The 20,243-nt window shown below is 34.8% G+C and overlaps 2 protein-coding genes across 2 annotated transcripts; both read left to right on the forward strand.

Moving 5' to 3' along the window:
* The first annotated feature begins 8,062 nt into the window (after positions 1–8,062).
* LOC133815175 (uncharacterized) lies at positions 8,063–9,717 on the forward strand. The gene is made up of 3 exons (XM_062248043.1): positions 8,063–8,781; positions 8,865–9,057; positions 9,640–9,717. Exons 1-3 carry the CDS (start codon positions 8,063–8,065, stop codon positions 9,715–9,717), a joined length of 990 nt encoding a protein of 329 aa, XP_062104027.1.
* Positions 9,718–12,507: 2,790 nt separating this feature from the next.
* On the forward strand, positions 12,508–19,380 carry LOC133818973 (prolyl 4-hydroxylase 1). The gene is made up of 12 exons (XM_062252108.1): positions 12,508–12,692; positions 13,940–13,987; positions 14,941–15,003; positions 15,095–15,147; positions 15,624–15,689; positions 16,791–16,865; positions 17,060–17,134; positions 17,375–17,445; positions 17,540–17,591; positions 17,725–17,814; positions 18,404–18,496; positions 18,959–19,380. Exons 1-12 carry the CDS (start codon positions 12,629–12,631, stop codon positions 19,064–19,066), a joined length of 858 nt encoding a protein of 285 aa, XP_062108092.1. The 5' UTR covers positions 12,508–12,628; the 3' UTR covers positions 19,067–19,380.
* The last annotated feature ends 863 nt before the right edge of the window (positions 19,381–20,243 follow it).

Genomic DNA, 20,243 nt, shown 5'->3' on the forward strand with positions numbered 1-20,243 from the left:
TCTACTCAGATATGCTTTTAGAGGATCTCCGGTCTACAGCTTTACATTTGCAAGGGAGTCCGCCTTAATGCGAGCCACCTGAGAAGCCTGGAATGCCCTCTTGAAATCAGCGGAGAAACTTTTCCACGAGCTGATAGAATGTTTCTTGTATTGCTTGAACCATTGTCTAGTCGACCCGACCAGAGTCGAGTGGAATACCAGGCACCTCAGCTCGGGTCCAATATTGTGGGCCATCATCAGAGTGGTGAACATTCCCAAGTGGTTAGATGGATCTCCATTTCCATCGAATTTTGACAGATGGGGCATTCTGAAACCCGACAGGTATGTTGTTGCTGCGATGTTTGGGGCGAAAAGTTTGAGTTCATCTTCTGAGTCATATTCGTCTTTTTCATTCTCCTATAGGAGTCTTTTCATCAGCTCCTCCATCTAGGCTAACATTTCGAGGGTTTGGTCCTTGGTACCTTGGTTGTTATGTGGCTGTTCAACAGCTCCCATTCGGTCGTACGCGTTCGGTGGTTATTGTCCCTCCAAGCTCGAGCTTGGTTTGGCGGGACATTCCCGTTGTCACGTACTTCGAAAGGGCCCCCCTCGTGGTGAGTGTCACTGATTCCATCATGGGCTGGATTTCTCCTTTGTGAGTTTAGGCGATCTCGTAGATTAGTCTGTGGATCAACTTGAGGGCTCTGAGCCGAACTCAGCTGATTTCTCAAATCTACACCGGTCCTACCACTTCGACGACCCTCACTCCAATAACTTCCATTAGAGAAACTTAGAGCTCGCGGTTGAGTATGAGGATCTGGGATATTCTTGCATGCCCGTGGGGCATAAGCAGGGGCAGCGGGAGGAGGATTTCTCCTGCTATCCCCATAGGTAGGAACGTTTCGTGCAGAACAAGGTGGCGTAGGATGTCTTATGGGCGATGGGAGTTGCCTAACTGGTGAGGCAATTCTTGTCCTGTTAGGGCAGACCAAATTAGCCTGTGGTCATTCTGCTCCGCCATTTCTGACTCTCTGTGTCTGGCGATCTGATCGTGACATAGGGGGGTTGGCTGGAACATACCATCTTTGCGAGTTTTCCCTAGACTTCCGCGTGGGTTTCCATGGGCGTTTCCAGGCGCATTCGACGGTGGTACTGAATTTGGTGTCGAGGTCCTAACCGACCGACTGACTTGTCGATGACCCCTGGGAAAGCCATCAAACAGGATTTCTTGGTGATCTTGCGTCATGGGCGTAGAACTCGGGGTCGAGATTCTAACCGACCGACTTGGCCTGGGTCGACTATCCCGGCAGGACTTATGAGTCCCACCTTTCCTCTTTCCAACGTTAATGTCGGTTGCAAGAGGGGGTAGCCGAGCCAAAACCTCATCGATTTGCTTGTTTTCTTTGGCCAAATGGCTCCTTAACTGCATGTTTTCCAACTCTACCACAATCAAGTAATCCGGATTCGGATTTGGCGGTAATGATGCTGAACTCCCAGTGTCACCGTGGACCATCGGTTGTTTTCCTGACCGTTGCTGGATCTCAGGGTTTTGTTCATCGGAAACAGCGGTATGGTGAGCCTCCTGCCCACCATGCCGATCTGTTTCATTATCGTGTCTCGAGCGAGTAACCACCATGATGAACTTTGATCTGAATATTTTACAATAGCACTAATCTGCAGCTCTCAACAAAAGCACCAAACTGTTGACGCGGTTTTTCGCCAACAGTGAATTATGAAAACAGCTGGGATGGATTAGTGATTAATGGTAATCCGTAATAAGAAAATGATACTTAAATACACCAGAAACAAAATATCAAGAATACTCATCCCTTTTTACGTGGTTCGGAGGTTAAAATCCCCCTAGTCCACGAGTCTATATTATTACTGTTTATCTCTCTCTAAATCTTGACAGAGTTTTTGCATTACAGTGAAAAAAAAAAACCTTCCCTCTCCCTATCCAAGGTCTTAGTATTTATAGAGAAAATCCCTAGATAGGCATTGGGGTCATCACGTGAATCCAAATCCCTCGTGTGACCTGTCTCACACTAGTGATAAATATTACAACTTATATTAAGGTATGGTCTAATCATTAGGTAAAACTGATCATTGGTCATCATGGATAACTGGACATGTGATGTCTGATCATGCACGATTATATTACGTGTCTGGGATTTCAGGGATTTGTGGACATGTAATGTCTATCCATGCACGTCCATATAACGTATGCAGGTTTATAAAGATCCAGGGAAATGGCAGATCTCTAGCGTACCCTGAGTTGAGTGTAGCGTCAGCTCGTGTCTCGGATGCTATGCTTCATAAGTGTTTCCATCTCGTGCATATTGCTTTATATTCATCAACTCGTGCTATTTACCTGAGGAATCGTGCTGTCTTTACAGAGGAAAGATGAACTTTTGTATCCTCTATTACAGTTCTTGGCTAGCCATCTGTATCCAAGCTGTCTAAAAGACTCGTTTGGAATTTTAGGACATACAATAGGAATAGTTGTTTTCCATTAAAAAGTGTGAGTATGTACATCGAATCCCAAAAATAAGTGTTTACAAGGCATTTACAACTCTCAAAATAATTACAACTTAAGCCAGCCTAAGAGGCAAAATTAAGTTTGGCTTTAGTCCCTGTTGATCCCTCGGCCGTGGCGGTTGAGCAGTTGCTGATGTACACACTGCCCCTAAAGTTCTCCAACTCATGGCTGATCCAGCTTTCCCTTTCCCTTACATGAACCACATAGCACCCGTGAGCCAAGGCTCAGCAAGAAAACTTAAATCAACGAATACAAATGAGCAATAACATATAAGCAGTAAACTTGAATCGACAAATTCAATAAGCAACCAGATATGAGCAATAAGCTTTGCAGTATTCATCTGCTCAATCAAATACATAACCCAATCTCAACAATCAATACAGTTAGTTAAGTGCAATCGACACTTCTATTTATTTAAGTGGCGTTCAGGTCCGACACCCTTAGGTCGATTCCTCTGGTCTCATGGTCGACCTCGGCTCGCTTAGGCCGGGCTACGTTTTGCACGCTTAATGTCGGCCCTGGTTCCCTTAGGCCGGACTTTCAGCATAGATATAATCACATATATATTGCACAACACACAACTAGATACAGAATATACAAGGATGCCTAATTGAGTAATAACAATTATAATAACAGTCATATCCATTTATAGGGGTCCAAGCCCCGATCACAACCAAGGTGCAATTTTCTTACCTTGAGTTTCGTGCGATAGACGATATGACCTCGAGTACCATCCTGATCCCGAGCCTTGCAATAATCTATTCACAACATAAACATACTCTTATGAGGGATTAACTCCAAATCCCGAGCCTCACTCCAGACCTTACACTTAAGATTACTATTCCTGGTTGTTAGGACATTAGAAACGTCCCCCGAGCCCCCAAGTGGCCACCAAATGGATTCCTGAACTCCTCGAGCCCTAATTCTAAAATAAGAAAAATCACATTTCGGGCCATCTGGTCCAGTCGTGCCTGTCCTTAGCGCAGTCGCGCCTATAGAAATTTTGGACTTTCTGGGGTACTGGCACGGTCGCACCACTGACTTCGAAACCCAAATCGAAACCAATTCCTAAGGTTCTAAGACTCTAGCGCGGTTGCGCTAGGCCACCAGAAACCTGAAAACAAGCCCAGAAACTTGGTGTTCTTCCCCAATTCAAACTTATGACTTCTCCCTGAATCTTAGACCCAAAACTCGACCCCAAATTAGTATTTCAGCAGATTTACGACCACAAAACATCCTTAATAGCCTAAATAAACAATAACCCATAACAAGGTACCCCAAATACACACTTAAACCCCAAATTTCAAAGATTCTACCTTGTGGAAGTTTGAGTTTAAGAGCTTACCCCAAATCCAAGAATTTCAGGTCTGAAATGCAAATTGAAACTAAATTCCAAGCCTCCTAGAGCCTCCTAACACGTTTCTTCTTGCAAAATCTATACTAAAAATCCCCAGAAACCTTAATTTCATCAGAATCTATCTTAACCTTAACTTAATCAAGAACACCAAAATTAAAATGGCAAAGCAGAGACAATGAGTCCTTACCTTCTCTGAATTTTGAATCTCCTAGAGTGAGGATGATTATGCAGCCCCTTATTCCTCCCCAATACCCCAAACTTCCAAGGAAATTTCCTCAAATTCCAGCCTTTGTGCCTTGTGTTCTTGGGAGAGTGCTTGAGAGTAACCAAAGAGGAGAGAGAGAGCTTACACATGAATGGGAAGGGCTGCAGTTGCCTTGGGTCTAAACCAAGGGTTAATTGACCATTTTACCCCTTGCCCCACTAAAACTCAAAGCCTAGTCCCTTGTGCAATTTGGTCATTTGCCATTAATCCCACTAAACCTCAATTTACATTCCTAATTTCCCCATTCAAGTACTAACCCTCCAAATATAAATATCTCCTCCAATAATGCCCCAACATTTCCCAACATACACAAAATTACCCAAAATACCCCTTGGCTCCCCCGAGACGAGTATAAGTCCCCGTTGTGACTTTTTTGCCAAATCGCTCTAAAGGATCGACTTAAGCTTGTCATGGAAAATATATCCACATAATAATGTGGTTCTAATCACATAATACATATAATTACAATTATACCCTTATCGGGTCAAAGTTATGAAAATGCCATTTTTCACAAAAAGGGGCCCACAATCACATTTAATACATATAAGCATGCATAAATAATTATATCTTAATATAACGCATATACTTTACATAATCACAGATATATTCAATTAAGTTCATGTAATAATCCATTTATGCTCTCCCAACATGTTAATCAAGGCACTAAGCCCTATTAGAAAATTCGGGACGTTGCAATTGTATTTAGAATTGTACCGTTTTTTTAATACCATATTTGCAAATGTAACGTAGACAATCTTTAATTGTAAGTGTGTTTAACGTTTCTCTCTCTTCACATAAGGTGCCCATTTGTTTAAAAAATGTTTCTTTAAAAATCTTTTTCGACCACATCGCTAGTCGGTTGGGCTCAAAAGTGGTACCATCATGACCTACTCTTCAAGGTGGTCATTTTGATATGTGGGAAGCATATGTTTTTTCGCCGTCGATGGAAAATATGACCAGAATAAAAAGTTACTTTTTAGTTTCTTTTTCATATTCTGTTAACCAAAAAGTAACTAAACTGTAAACTTAAACAAAATTTAATATATCAAAATTTGTATCCTTATTTTACATTTAAAAGATACTATATGGTTTTCTAAAAAAAACTTTAAAGCTATTTTAGAAACATTTCAAGTAACTTTTTTAAAATAGATTTTTTAGGATATTGTTTGGTAACTTTTAAATACAACATAAGGAGACTCTTTTTGGTAACTCACTAAGTTTCTTGGTTGCTTTAAATTTGTGGCATACTCAAAAATTTAGTCATGTATCAAAATGTAACCAATTGGTATCTTAAATGATTTTAAAAGCAACAAAAATGTAGCTTTTTTAAAAGTAACTATGCAATATACTAAATAGTATCATTTTCTAATAACTTATACATGATAACTTGGAATTATAGAAGTAATTTTTTATACTATATGATAACTAATTAGTTTCTAAAATAGACTTGAAGGTAACATAAAAGTATCTTAAATAATAAGACATGTAAATCACATGAGTGACTAAAAAAGTCTATTACAAGTTTTCATTTAAAAGTTACCGTATAGTATACTAAATTAATTTTTATTAATTAACTATATGGTAAGTTATTGTACTATATGACAACTCATTAGTTTCTGAAATAAGCTTGTAGGTTGCCAAATTGTATCTAAAATAATAAGATATCATAATTTACATAAAAATAACTAATGGGTATATTAAAATATTTACAAATGAGTTTCGGAGGTAACCAAAAGGTATTGAAATAATATGATTTAAATATAAAGCTTTTAATAAAAAAAAAAGTGACCACTTGGCATCTTATTGATATTGTAAGCAACCAAAAGGTAATTTTTTACAACCTAGAAAAACAAAAAAATTCGGGGGGCGAAATTTCCCAATTTTTTTCAAAATCTAGTATGCTATGCTGATGTGACATCGGTATTCATGTAAATAGTTTAGTTGAAGGTATTTTTATAAATACTTTAGATTTTAGGTATATAATTGTAAAAGGGAAATTTCAAGGTCTATGCATAATAACATAGTAAAATTTTTTAATATGGCAACATAAAGATTCCTCCCAATTATGTGCCCCTACCATATTTTGGACAAAAATACTCATTTCATTTAAAAATATCATATTCAACATCACACACATATATCTCTCTCCCTCTGTGTGTGTGTGTGTCCATCACGCACGACCATTTTTGCATACTGAACCGATCTGAAAGTTTCATTTTATGTGAAGAAATTGTCATTCTTAGTATTTTTTAAGAGAAAAAACCATGGGTAAGTATCCTCTCATTCTAACTACTTGTGAATATGAAATGTCATGGTTAGATTGAGGTTTCGTACTGTTATGGTGTTGAGTGTGGTATTGTTTCTGCATTTTTTTATTTGTTCTTTGGATCTGAAAGATCTAGAAATATGTGGGTTGCCATTCAAAATCGATGATAAATCGATACCAAATCGATGGTAAATCGATGACAAATTGATACAAGTGCTCAAAGTTGCTAGACGCAATGCCACATCAATGCCCTACTGATGCCCCATCGATGTTATTTCGATGCTGAGATGAACATATAATTTGGAGATTATTTTCAATATAATATCGATGGTATATCGATGCTGAATTGATGCCATGTATGTTGGTGTGTTTCAACATCAAAATGGCATCGATATACCATCGAAAATGCATCACGTACAGATGCCAGCCAGCAACATCAATTATGCATCAAAATGTCATCGATGTGGCATTGCAGTGCAAATAGCATTATACTGGCAACGATTTTTCATCGATTGATCATCAATTTTACTATATTTTATAACTTTCTTAGGTTTTTTTTGTAAATTTGCAGGTTCCAGAGTTAATATATTTGTTTCTTACAATGGTGTTTGGGAATGGAAAGGAGAGAAATGTAATCTCAAAGGTGGTTTGAACACTATAATACACGTACCAATTGATGTTAGTTGCATAGAATTATTGGATAAGTTGTATTCAAAGATGAAAGTGGATAGGTCATTGTTTGACTTAAAGTTGGACGTGTCGTTTACATGCAATGATTTTAGCTTAGATCTTATTGAAATCACGGATGATGAAGGAGTGAGTGCTCTTATTCTTGATAATTCAAAGTCCTTACAACATCAGGTTCCTTTATGCGTCAGTTCGATTGCAAAGAACATTGCTCTTCTTGATCCATCTCCTAGAGCGAGTGTTAATAAGGGTAATCATAATCATTCTTGCACGGTTGTTCCACAAACAGCTCCTGAGCCAAGTGTATGCATCGGAGGTCCTAGTCAAAATGAAACTTTTTTTCCCCAAACAAATCCCCCGCATGATGATGGGAATGAGTACAATCCTTATGTCAATGACGATCCAGTTGCCTATTTAGGTGATGATGATGAAACAGCTGAGGGTTGCAATAGTTCTGATGATAACTTCGAGGATCGGTTACCCATGCTACATATGGAGCAAGTGTATGATTTAAATGTACGACCCTTGCCAAGACGTCAATAAATCTAAGGACGTAGGACTCCTGTCTCAGAGAGCAGTCATCCAACTACACAAGATGAAATAGATGGAGTTCTTCGACATATACTGCAAAAGATATCGCATGCCCCTCTTATGTTATCCCCACGTTATCTGGAGTGAGTTGTGTAGTAATAAAAGTTGGGAAGGTTTTTTAGAATAAGTTAGAGATGAAGCGATGAATCTAGTTTGTGGTGAAGAAGTCAGGTTTGGTATATCACTTGCAAGGATCCTAATTGTGGGTGGAGATTGAGAGGGAGGAGAATGCATAAATCTGATATGTTTGAGATAACTCATTTCTCCAATAAACACACTTGCTCACTTGAACTCCGACATAAAGGCCATCGCCAAGCTGCACCTTGGGTTATTAGTCATTGTATAAAGAAAAAATATCAGACTGGATCAAATGCGTACATGGCGAACAACATAAGAGAAGACATTAATAATGATTATGGCATTGAGCTGTCATATGGAAAAGCTTGGAGATGTCGAGAGATGGCTCTGGAGTATGTCAGGGGGACACTGGAAGCATCCTACGAAAAGCTACCATCGTACATGTTCATGCTTCAACAGAAAAATATCAGGATGTTGATAGATTTTTTCATTGAGTATGATCGGTTCAAATATTGCTTTTTCTCAGTAGGACTTAGTAAAAGAGAGTTTCGTACATGTTGTCCTGTGTTATGTGTGGACGACACTTTTTTAAAGACAAAATACGGTAGGCAGATGTTATGTCTAGTCGCTTTGGATGCAAATAACCATATGTATTTAATTGCATTTGCTATTGTGGATAGTGAGAATCATGATTCTTGGAAGTATTTCATGTCAAATCTAAAGAAAGCGGTTGGGGAAGTTGAGGACCTGTGGTTTGTATCTGACAAGCATGCGAGTATTACACATGCCTTGGAAACTATTTTCTCCGATGCCTATCACTGTGCTTGCTACCACCACATTAGTATGAATGTGATTGCTAAATTCAAGACTGATCATTGTCATGTGTTGATGTATAATGCGACATATGCTTTTAGGAAGTCTGAGTTTCATGCTCACTTCAACAAAATCAAATCAAAAGACCCAGCGATCGCTCAGTACCTAGAAGACATAGGGTCCCGAGCTTACTTTCCTGGAAATAAGTATGTCATTGTGAATTGTAATTTATTTTATGAAATCTTTTAAATGTAGATTACTAGTAAATGTTAGTTTTCCCGGATACTAGGTACAATATAATGACAAGCAATTACGTTGAAAGTTTCAACAATAAGACCCGGGACGCAAGGAGCTTTCCGATAACTACATTCGTTGAATTTATTCGCTTCACACTTCAGTCCTGGTTCTGTGATAGGAGAGAAACTAGCAAGAAGACTACTACAACTCTTGCACAGACATACGAGAAAGATTTGGTGGATATGGTTTAGTGTACTAATGGACTTTGATGGACTTCTAATTTGTGTAGTAATGGGCTTTGTTTTCCTTTTAATTTGACATATAAAAATGCCTTCAACACAAAATTTTTAAAATATTAATTTGCAATTTTCTTTGATATACCATCGAAATGTCACTGGTTGTGCTACGTTATTGTTTTACCATCAATACACCATCGAAATGGCATCGACATGAGTAAAAGAACTGGTTTTAAATGATTTAGTGAAATGCATCGATGTGGCATCGAATCACCATCGATGTGGCATTGAAATTATGATATGTAATCCATAAAAAGGAACCGCCATTGATATACCATCGAATGGAATCGATGTATTATATAACAGTTTTAATTACAAAATATATACCATCAAATTACCATTGATTTTCCATCGAAATGGCATCAGTGTGGCATTGTTTATATATAAAACTAAGCAGAAATCAAAATAATTGTTCCTAGGAGCAGGAGCAAGAAGAAAGGGTAAATATGATTTGCTCATCCCCTTTTAATATATTTGAATAGTTGATTCAAATTTTTTATGCCACCATATTTTTTTGTCTTGTTTTTTCAGGAACGCATAATTCAAGAAAAGAAAAGAATGCGAAAGAAAAACAAGAAAATGATTGCATATTGGGAGACTAAGAGATAACTGACATGGAAATTAATTTTTTCATTTTCAACTTTGTATTAAGTTCTTCTTCTTTAAAAAGTAGTTCTAGAATTCTTTCTAGAAACTATGTTTTAGATTCTTTTATTTGATGAATGAACAAGTTTAGTATTTTTTTTTAATAATAAAGTCATATATTATTTTTGAAATATACTTGTTTCACCTATTTCATCAATGAGTATAAATGATAATTATGAATTATTGTGCAAATCATAGATTTAATAAGACATCTTATTCCAACCACACTTAAGTGAAACATATATGTGAATTATTTTTTAGATTGACTTTTAATTAATTAGACACATAAAACAAATAAAAGACAGTCTTTTATTACAACCATTCAATGGTTCTCTGCTTGTTTATATAGTCTTTTAATTGAAGTTAACCAAAAGACCTTTCTCTAATAAAGGCTCAAAAATCACATAATCGTTTAGTTAATACATAGATTGGTATGTTGAACCTTTTAATGTTCAAAACTAAAAGAAATAATAAATAGTAAGTCAATATTGATTGACATTTATTTAAGATATGTTTAACTTTGATCAAATACAAAGCAAACTTCTAGAAATTTTCATGCAACATTCAAAGTAAAGTCACTTAGAGACTTGTTTGATCTGATCAAAAGGAAGTCTAAACTCGAATTTAGAATTCAAGTAATTTGCATGTGACCTTGGAATTCAAACCCAACTCACATACAACTAGAATGCTAAGTAAAATGAGTATTTTGGAAATGGAATATAATCATACTAGATAAGATTAAATAGATAATGAGCAATCATTATCGTCTTTATTATTTCTATAATTTTAACACTTGTTATACTCTGTACATGTTTGATTGTACAACATCAAAGACTTAGAAGTTGGGATTCACAAGTGGTTATGTGAATAAATTGAAAATTTTTCATGAAGTCATTTAGTGAAACAGTTTAATAATCATAAAATATTACAAAAAAAGTTTGTATCTCTTTAATGTTACTTTAATGAAGCATGATTATTATAATCACTATATTTTCTAGTTAAGTTAAACTAGAAATAATGACTGCAAGTCAAGTAAGCAAGTTATTGATAATTAAACAATGATAAAACCAAAGAATATCACAAATTCTATAAAACATTGTTGTAGTGGGAGCATTAGTTAGTAACTACTTTATTACAAATGTAAAGATAATTAAATTGTGTGTAACACAATCTAACTATACTTCATTCACATACTAGTATATGAAATGAAAAAGTTTTTACAGAAAACAATGGTTGAAATACCATGAATCTAGAAATGGAATTTGGAATTCTATGTCATCTGGATTCTTGAACATCCAACTAAAGTTCATTGAACTTCAGTTTGAAATAGGATATTCAAGATGAAGAGGAGAACAAAGGAAAGTACAGATTTTTCAAAATTAGGTTAATAGCCTAAGGCTATGAACAAAAAGAGGAATTTATTACTTGAATAAATATCTTCTACTATAACCAAACTTGAATCTGTTTACGTACTCTTATCCACTGCTTTATGAACGGATTATGAGATTAATTTAAATGGATGTCTAAGTAGCTTTTACTGAATGGCTGACATGTCAAAATCATTTGAAGATCTCGACTAGAAAGATTCTGTTGTAATTATTATTCTTAATATTGAAATCGTTCTAATCATTGGGAATGATGTAAATATGTCGTCAATAGAAAAGGAATGTGTTGACGGCGTTTTTCGTCAACAGTGAATATAGAACACGTAAACAATAATTAGATATGGCCAGAAAAATATAATAACACAAACAAGATTTTTTACATGGTTCAGCAGTTAACTCTGCCTAGTCCACGAGTCTTTGTTATTAGAACTTAAGATAATTTCTGGAAATTCTTCAAGAATGAATTCTCCAGAGTTTCTCTCAAGATTACCAAATTTCGGTCCTTTTCACGGGTACAGGACTTCTCTATTTATAGAGGAAGTCTCAGGATACTTTCCCACACATTTCTGAGAAGTTATCTTTTACATTAATAAACTTAATGGCTTTAACGCCTGTAACTCCTATATACAAGGAAACGTCCCCTGAAGACCAGAGGGCGTGTAACTGACTAATAAATATCCCTTTATTATAGGGAAGTTACAACAACAATATTTCTTGAATGCATAGACTGGGTCCCTTCAAGTGATCTATTAAGCGACTCGAGATCAGTGATCGGCATCATGCCCGTCTAGGTCTCTGAATGAAGAACGAGTTGCCTTGTTTTCTCAAGATCAACTCGGAAAGGGTGAATATCACCGAGGCTGCCTTTCCCCGAGCTTACACTCCTGCCCAAGCTCGGGCCAATTGATCCGAGGTCACCCCCGAAAACGGACGCCTTCCAATGTTAGTCTTTCGAGCTTATAAGAACTTCGAGGTTGCCACCATTGTGAAGACTTGATGCTTAGGCTGCGAACACGTATTCTAGATATTGTGAGCTCACACCTGACGAATCCAGCTTTCGATATCACAATTCTCAGAGCTCGAAATCTGGGTTAAATTCAACATTGACATTTACACAAAAATATATAAATATAATTAGTCAATTGCAATTTTATATTATGTATTATTCATAAATAACAAAAATTCTCATATCATATCATTCGGATTAATGAAATCTTCATAGTTTATATTTATTCTTTATTTTTCATTTATTACAATATTCACATTCATATCTAAACCCAAACCTAACACGTGCACTGCAGGTGCTTTTTTTTATTCGTGTAAAGGACGGAAAGGAAAGCCATGGGCGGGGTCAAAGGAGTGGTTTTTTTTCTTCTTCTTCACAATCACGTATCTCTCCACATAATTTCTCTTCTTTTTCTTTCTCAGAGAAGAAAAAAACGCTCACAGATTCAGAGCTATATCACTTTGTGCATCTTTACTGGTCGGCCATGGCTGCCGCGATGAGAATTATCTTCGGACTACTAACATTCGTCACTATCGGAATGATTATAGGTACACACTCCTACTTTCAATTTTCCACTTCATGTGATCTTTCGAGTTTCGTTTATCGGGAAAGCTAATGCACTGGAATGAAAATTGAAAAATCAAGTTGTTTGTATATTTTTATTTGTAAAAAGTATATCCGTGTTAAGTTTCCTCCATTTTCCCGGGAATATGTACAGAAGGTAATGTGTAAGAGCTCTAAATGTTGAGTTTGGCTTTGGCATTTGGTTCTTAAATCGATGATTTGTTTTGTTGAACTAGTATCAGAGTGACGATGAGATCTTCGAGCTCCATTCACTTGGCTTAGTGAGGAATAAGAACAATAGCCAATTAAGTTCTATCTCCATGAGAAATTAAGTGTATTGACACAATGTTTTGGCTAATGATTACATTTTACGCATATTATTCCAGCAAAATCGTGTGCTTCTTTGATCCTTCCCAAAAATATAATTAATAATAAAATCCTACTCTTTTTAGAATTGCAATTTTGGAATAATTGTTATGGTATATATGATTGTTATCGTCTTCATTTGGCACTGCTGTTAATATCTATTAATACTGAGATAAACAATTTAGGCTATGCTAGATCATGATTGAAAAGGTTAAAGGGTATTTAGATGTTTGAATGATTAGTTGATCTGACCATACGAATTTTGTAGCTGTGTGTCTCGTTCCGGTCACCAATCCATAATAAGGTTTTTAGCATTGTCTAAGTTTCAAACTAGAGTTCCTTATTTTGAGTACGTTACAGCAAAGTTCTCTGCTCTTATGCTATTGTCATAAGCACAAGTGTTCCTAAATTGTAGCCAGAATTTTCTTATTTTGCCTTTCTATAAAGGTTGATATTGATTAGTATTATCCATGTTTTAAGTGCTGAATCGATAAGATATGTTCTTAAGAACAATCGATTTCAAGAGGGAGTTCCCTTTAAGGTGAGTTGGGAACTTGGCTTGGACTTTTCCTTTTACTAACTCTTTTCTATTAGAAAAAGGAGAGGGAAATTTTTAAAAAATAAAAAAAATGCCTTAAGTTTCAGATAACTGAAAGGCTCACATGTTTGCTATCTTTGGTTTTCTGACATAAATTCATACCTAATGTGCAACTATTTATCTGATGTTGAATGGTTTCGTCCTTCATACCTTGTCTTTTAATCCTTCATGTTGATGTTGAATGTTTCTAATACAATAAATAGACAAATAAACCACAAATTTTAGGGATTTCAAGTGTATTAATATTTTTTTCATATGGAATTGCAGGTGCTTTGTTTCAATTGGCATTTATACGAAGACTGGAAGATTCATATGGTATCTATTGAATGATAAATTTCCTATTCGAGATGAACTCTTCTAATTTAAGTTATAGTTATATTTATATCGCATTCTTGACGAGATCAATTAATTTATGGTAGGGTTGGGTTTAGATCCTTTTGTCAGTGGGTTAGCATAGATTCCTTTAATCAAGTATTATTTTTCTTCATATATATAATATATATTTTCTTTTTCATAGTGTAGTTTGTTTTGGTGACCTTAATTTCTGGCATGTTGAAAAATAAAAAAGGATGTTTCACTAATTGTTTTCAATCCCATATTTAAATTATTTAGCATTTTTCTCTCACTTTTCTCATGTTCTGGTGCTATTTTCCCTTAAATCTCTCTCTCTCAGTGTGTGTGTGTGTTAGGAATGAGTTGTAGTAATAGTAGGACAGCTGTCATGTTGGAAATGGCTGGGTTGTTAGTAGGGGTATTTGGGTGGTTAGAATAATATATAAATGTGGGGATGGGGTGAGAAAAGAGGTAAGAAATGTGTGAATGAGTTGTGGTGTGCTTTGAGCTCTTGGGAGGTTTTCAGGCCCCTTGAAGAACCTGGCTAGTTTTTTTGTATTTCCTTTCAATTTCAGTGATAATATTCCCTATTTTAGCTTACTGTTTTTCTGTCTTTGGCTCCAATCACTATATCTTTTATTCTAATTTGTATAATTTTGGTTTAATTTCCTTATTATTGCAACAATGATTCATGGTCATATTTTTGCATTAAGTACTGTCTCATTTTTAAATTTTCTCTCTCTTCTTTATAGTAATATATTTGTTATGTTTTTGCAATATTATGTAACTCATGCTGTCAAGTTATTGTATGTTTATCATCATCTTGATACTATAAGATTTTTTTCATACTCCTAATTTGCATGTCAAAATGTGTCATGTAATTTTTCTGTGCTCTCTGTTCAACTTTTCACAAACTGTATCTTTTATTGGTTCAGATTTTCCTAATTTTCGAACATCACAGAGGCGTCAACTTGATAGCTATATTCAGTTGCCCAGAGGTAGGTATGGTACCCTGTATGGGGTCAGAGATATACATATAGATTTACATATGTTTTTTCATTTGATGGGCTTTTTTTCCTCATTGTTTAGGTATTCATCATTGGAATGATGACAAAGAGACAACAGTTTTACGACTTGGATATGTATGTTAGACATGTTTATTTTTAAGCTTAAGTTTTTGATTCCTAAGACAACTTCCTATGCATCAATATAATATTTAAAATGCTGTTCTTGAATTCTCAAAAATAAAAGATACCTATGTGAGAACATCTAAAATGTATTGGTTTCACTCTTATGGGTTGGAACCTTTAGTTGTCCATAATGTTGATTTCGATTTCTGATGCTCTTTTGAAGTTTCTTTCATTTATTTGGGATTATTAAGTCAGCGAAGGGTTTCCTTAACCACCTTCTTTACGTACTGCTTCCTTTGTAATTAAATTTCTTTGTTGGTAATACATGAAGTTTTCTTTGAGGGACCGTGATTATTTTTGGACTGCTAAAGAATACTAGGTCTTACCATGTTTGTGTTTTAGTTCATACATTGATATAAGAACAGTTAAATTGAACTTTTAGGGAGGGTAATTTCATGTACTGATGTGTCATCTTGTCATATATGTAGGTTAAACCTGAAGTAATTAGCTGGTCACCTCGTATCATCATACTTCATAATTTTTTGAGCATAGAGGTATGCACTTTCTAATATAATATCATCAAGTCAACCTTCTCTTTATCTGGATGATCTTTCTCTCTTTTTTTTTTGGTACTTATTATCCTTACGCCAAATCCTACTATTTTGTCTTTAAAATTAAGTTAAGCCTGATGTGCTTGAATTTTGAGGTAATAAATTTTAATATAATGATTGGCAGAGAAGAGTTATGTGCTAATCTAGAAGTCCATTGAGGACTGAAAGTGAAGAGGAGAGAATTTATTATTGCAAATTTTAAAAGTGGAACTCAAGTTAATTTGTTGATAATTAGAAATGATGAACACACGAAGAATAAAATCTAGTGGCTTGCCCACAGGGCATTGGTGTAGCAGCAAGGAAGATACTTGAGAAAGTTTAACTATGGCAAACGTCTCAAGTGGTAAAACTCTCTCCTAACAAACTAGCCTATGAGAGGAGGGTGCCCTAGTGGTAGTAAACTGCCAACCAATCTCATACTCAGGCGATATGGGATCCTAGCACTGTGGTGGGATTAGTTGAGAAGGGGACCGGATATCAATGGTTATAAAAATAAATCTTGTGGTTTAAAGACATTTCTTGGACATTTGATGTAGGCTTTCCTATACAATGTTTTTGAATGACTAAGTTGCTTAAAAAATTCGGACAAAAGGAAAAGAGAGGTAGTTCGAATTTTTTGATGTTTTTTCTCCATGAAACTGAAGAAATTATAGTAAATTTGGTCAAAATTAAATTAAAAATCTAACAAAGAGAAACATGTTGATTCTAGTTGAATAGAAGGCAGAATGGAAGGAGAAATATGTGCTATTTTTCTAGTTCAATTTATAAAATAAATATCAAAGGCTATACGTATCAGTTCATCATTTGTCTTATCAATTTGGTCTCTGTGCGTTGTTTGGATAGTAGCTTCTCCATAGATGATTAATTTCAAGCTACAGAGGCTGCCTGGCAGTGTTGTTAGGCAATTGGTAGTATGTGTTATTTTTTCTTCACCAAGAGAAATTTCGAAGATTCTTTGTTTTAACTTATGACTGGTGGAATATTCTAATTGAAAGTGAACTGGATTATATTGTTTTAAAGTATAGAAATCTATGTTTCTTACAGGAATGTGATTATCTTAGAGGTTTAGCCCTCCCCCGTCTTCATGTTTCTACTGTGGTGGACACAAAAACAGGGAAGGTATGTATGACAGCATTGAAGTTTCTCTGTTCTTTTTTAATTCTTGTTTTGTAATTAACTATGAAAGATCTCTGTGATGATAACAATTCAGAGTTTCTAGCTATATCTACCTTAAGTTGAAGACATATTTATACAGTATCTTCATTTGTTTGCAATCAAGTACATGATTGTTCTCCTCTTTGTTTCAATTTCAGGGAATAAAGAGTAATGTTAGGACAAGCTCGGGGATGTTTCTAACTCCTGAAGAGAAAAAGTATCCAATGATACAAGTTAAATCTTCTCTCTCTCTCTCTCTTGCATTTTGATCCTTGAGCCTTATAATTTTTTGTCTTGCAAGTTTTCCCATATTATACTGCAAATTTTCTAATGTATCATGTACAATCTAATTAAATTAAATTGAACTAACTTGTTTACAGAATAAAAAATAGTGCATTATTTTATCTTTTCTCATTTTATTCCTTTTTTTATCCTCTTGTACATGTTTCTTCTCTACACCATCCTGCCATCAGGCTATTGAAAAGCGAATATCTGTCTATTCACAAATACCTGTGGAAAATGGGGAGCTGATTCAGGTCTTAAGGTGGGAATGCAGTTTATCAACTAGAAATTTAATGTTTATGAAAAGATATATTAATATCTTTTAATTATTAAGGCTAACATCTGCAGCAGTACAGGTATGAAAAGAGTGAGTTTTACAAACCACACCATGACTACTTTTCTGATACTGTAAGCTTCTCACCATGACTTGACAAATATCATTACTTCATTACATCCATTCTTTTGTTGCATATTCTTCCAAAGATATTTATCACTTGCTTTTGTAATGTGAGAATTCTTTTATTTTTATCTGTTGAGGCAGTTTAACTTGAAGCGTGGTGGTCAGAGAGTAGCAACAATGCTAATGTATTTAAGTGACAGTGTTGAGGGTGGAGAGACATACTTTCCTATGGTAATGTTATCCTTATAATTAATTTGATTGTATTATTGCCTATACAGCTATCATTTGATGCAAGCAATCACTTTTTATTTTGCAACATTTGGACTCTAGTTTGCTTACATTTGTATGATGAAAAGGAAAATGTGGAACTTCACTATACCTCATTCATATATTCAGAATTGCATATGATGCGTGCTATGTGATTGCTGTTTGTGGATTCAACCAACCCTTCTTTTTTATGATTCTTGTATAATTGATGCAAGCAAACTTTGTTGCTTCAAGTTACGTGTAGGGAATTTATGAACTGTAAGTGGTGTCTGTTGAGCAAAGTAATTATTTTTTCCTGTTTTTGTACTCACTCATACAAGAGAAAATATGAGATTGATCAAAAAACCCTTGTAAGAGGGATTGATTGAGGATCTTTTTTTGGTATGTTGTTTATGAACTACTTGCAACTTGCAGATTAGTATTCTCTCATTTAGAAATGCCTTATGGCATAATGTTTTCATGTTTAGTTCTCTAAGGTGTTTATTAATTTTCCATTCGTACATTGAGAAGAATTTTCCAAACTTTAAAATATGTGTTTGCTGTTACTTCTCAGGCTGGTACAGCTGACTGTAGCTGTGGTGGAAAAATAATGAAAGGTTTATCTGTGAAACCGGTTAAAGGAGATGCTGTTCTCTTCTGGAGCATGGTTTGTTTTCTAAATAATTCTTTTGAAATTAACTAATCTTGATAAGTACTCTTCTTGAACATCAGCTCCAAAGTTTTAGGGCCTATAGTTTAAAGTCTAGAATGTCTTGGGGATTTGTAATTGCTGCCCTTTACTTATGGTGCTAGTGAAACAATGATACACACCTGCATTCTCACTTGACAACTATAGCAACTTGTGCGGCATAAGTAGTTTTAAAATGTTACGGGTATGGTTCACTTTGTTTTTGAATTATTTATGAACTTTAAGAAGCAAGAATTAGAACACATGTTGAGATAACTTCAATATAGAGTACACCTCTGCCTCTTGATTCTTTTAGTTACAGATAAGGCCAGCTTTCCTTTAGTTTTGGAACACAATTATTAGTTACAATTTTAATATCGATAAGGGAACTTCATTTTATTTATTTATTTATCTTTCTTATGTTTACTTGGTATATTTCAGGGTCTTGACGGACAATCTGATCCAAATAGCATTCATGGCGGGTGCGAAGTACTTTCAGGGGAAAAGTGGTCAGCTACAAAATGGATGAGGCAAACAGTTACCTCTTGAAATAAATTTGGTGAAGTTTATATATTCTTTACAAATGCAGTCAGTGCTCAGTCCAGTTTTCTAATATATAGGCATAATTACATCTTACATAATCCCCCTTGCAGTAAGATAGGAGCGTATAACTCTTTTCTACTGAGGCTCCGGTTAAATTATATATGCTTTTTCTTTCTTTCTCAAGTCTTAAAAGAGAAACTATAGGGTAGCGGTAGTTGAAGTTGGTTATAGAAAGAAATGCCCCCTGCTGTGTTTAACATAGATGTCTTCTGTATAACTTCACATTAGAACTTTCAATGGAGTGCTCTTATCCCTTTTCATTTTTGGCTTTATACTTGTTTTTTGGGGAATCCAATTCTTTATTGAAATTGGAAATTGTTACGTATATGCTTTAGTAACAGACGAACGGAAAATTCTGAGAGATATGGTATGAAAAATTATACTTGACTAATATGTTCCCATTGTGTCATTTGAACTAAGATATTGTTTTTAAAGGAAGAACAGTAATAAATTCTCAATGCAATGTCACATGTATGAATATTGGTGGTTTTCATTTTTGATTGAAATGACTAGGGACTACCATATAACTGGGTTTGTTCCTATGAAAGAATCACTTAGTTGTGTTGAAGTTAAAATCTAAGTAATTTATTAAGGTTTTTTTATTTAAAAAAAAAATTATTCTGATGTCAAATAGAAGTGTTTGACATTATTGTCAAACGAAGAAAACAAATATTATTACTCATCATTCTTTGAAAGAAAAAAAGTTATAGATATCTCTACTCTATATAAACATATATTTTTTAAAATTTCTTATTATTTTCTCAATTATTCGACTTTCTTTCTTATTAATACTTCTCATATTGTTTTGTCAAAAAAAAAAAAAATTTCTCATATTGTTTATTCTTCATAAATTTATCTCATTATTTTATAATTTTAGAATTTCTTTGTCTCATTTGAAATAATTATCATTTTTTTCTCATTATTATCTCTCCTCGTTTAATTTTATTATTTTCTCCTATTCATTTTCGCTCATTATTTCTTTCTTACTTACTTTATCTTTAATCACTTTTTCTCTTGTTTTTCTCGTTAATTTCTATCGTCACTATCGTTCTTCAATTTTTTTTGTCACTCTATCTCACAACGTTCTCTTTGAATACATTTTTCATATAATTTTTCTGATGAT

This window comes from Humulus lupulus, chromosome 2, assembly GCF_963169125.1.
Source record: "Humulus lupulus chromosome 2, drHumLupu1.1, whole genome shotgun sequence".
NCBI lineage: Eukaryota > Viridiplantae > Streptophyta > Magnoliopsida > Rosales > Cannabaceae > Humulus > Humulus lupulus.

Coding starts and splice junctions, on each gene's coding strand:
- LOC133818973 (XM_062252108.1), top strand. CDS start 12,629: ATGGCTGCCGCGATGAGAATTATCTTCGGACTACTAACATTCGTCACT. Junction 12,693..13,939: donor CACTATCGGAATGATTATAG/GTACACACTCCT, acceptor ATGGAATTGCAG/GTGCTTTGTTTCAATTGGCA. Junction 13,988..14,940: donor AAGACTGGAAGATTCATATG/GTATCTATTGAA, acceptor TTATTGGTTCAG/ATTTTCCTAATTTTCGAACA.
- LOC133815175 (XM_062248043.1), top strand. CDS start 8,063: ATGGCGAACAACATAAGAGAAGACATTAATAATGATTATGGCATTGAG. Junction 8,782..8,864: donor GCTTACTTTCCTGGAAATAA/GTATGTCATTGT, acceptor CCCGGATACTAG/GTACAATATAATGACAAGCA. Junction 9,058..9,639: donor AGAAAGATTTGGTGGATATG/GTTTAGTGTACT, acceptor TTGTTTTTTCAG/GAACGCATAATTCAAGAAAA.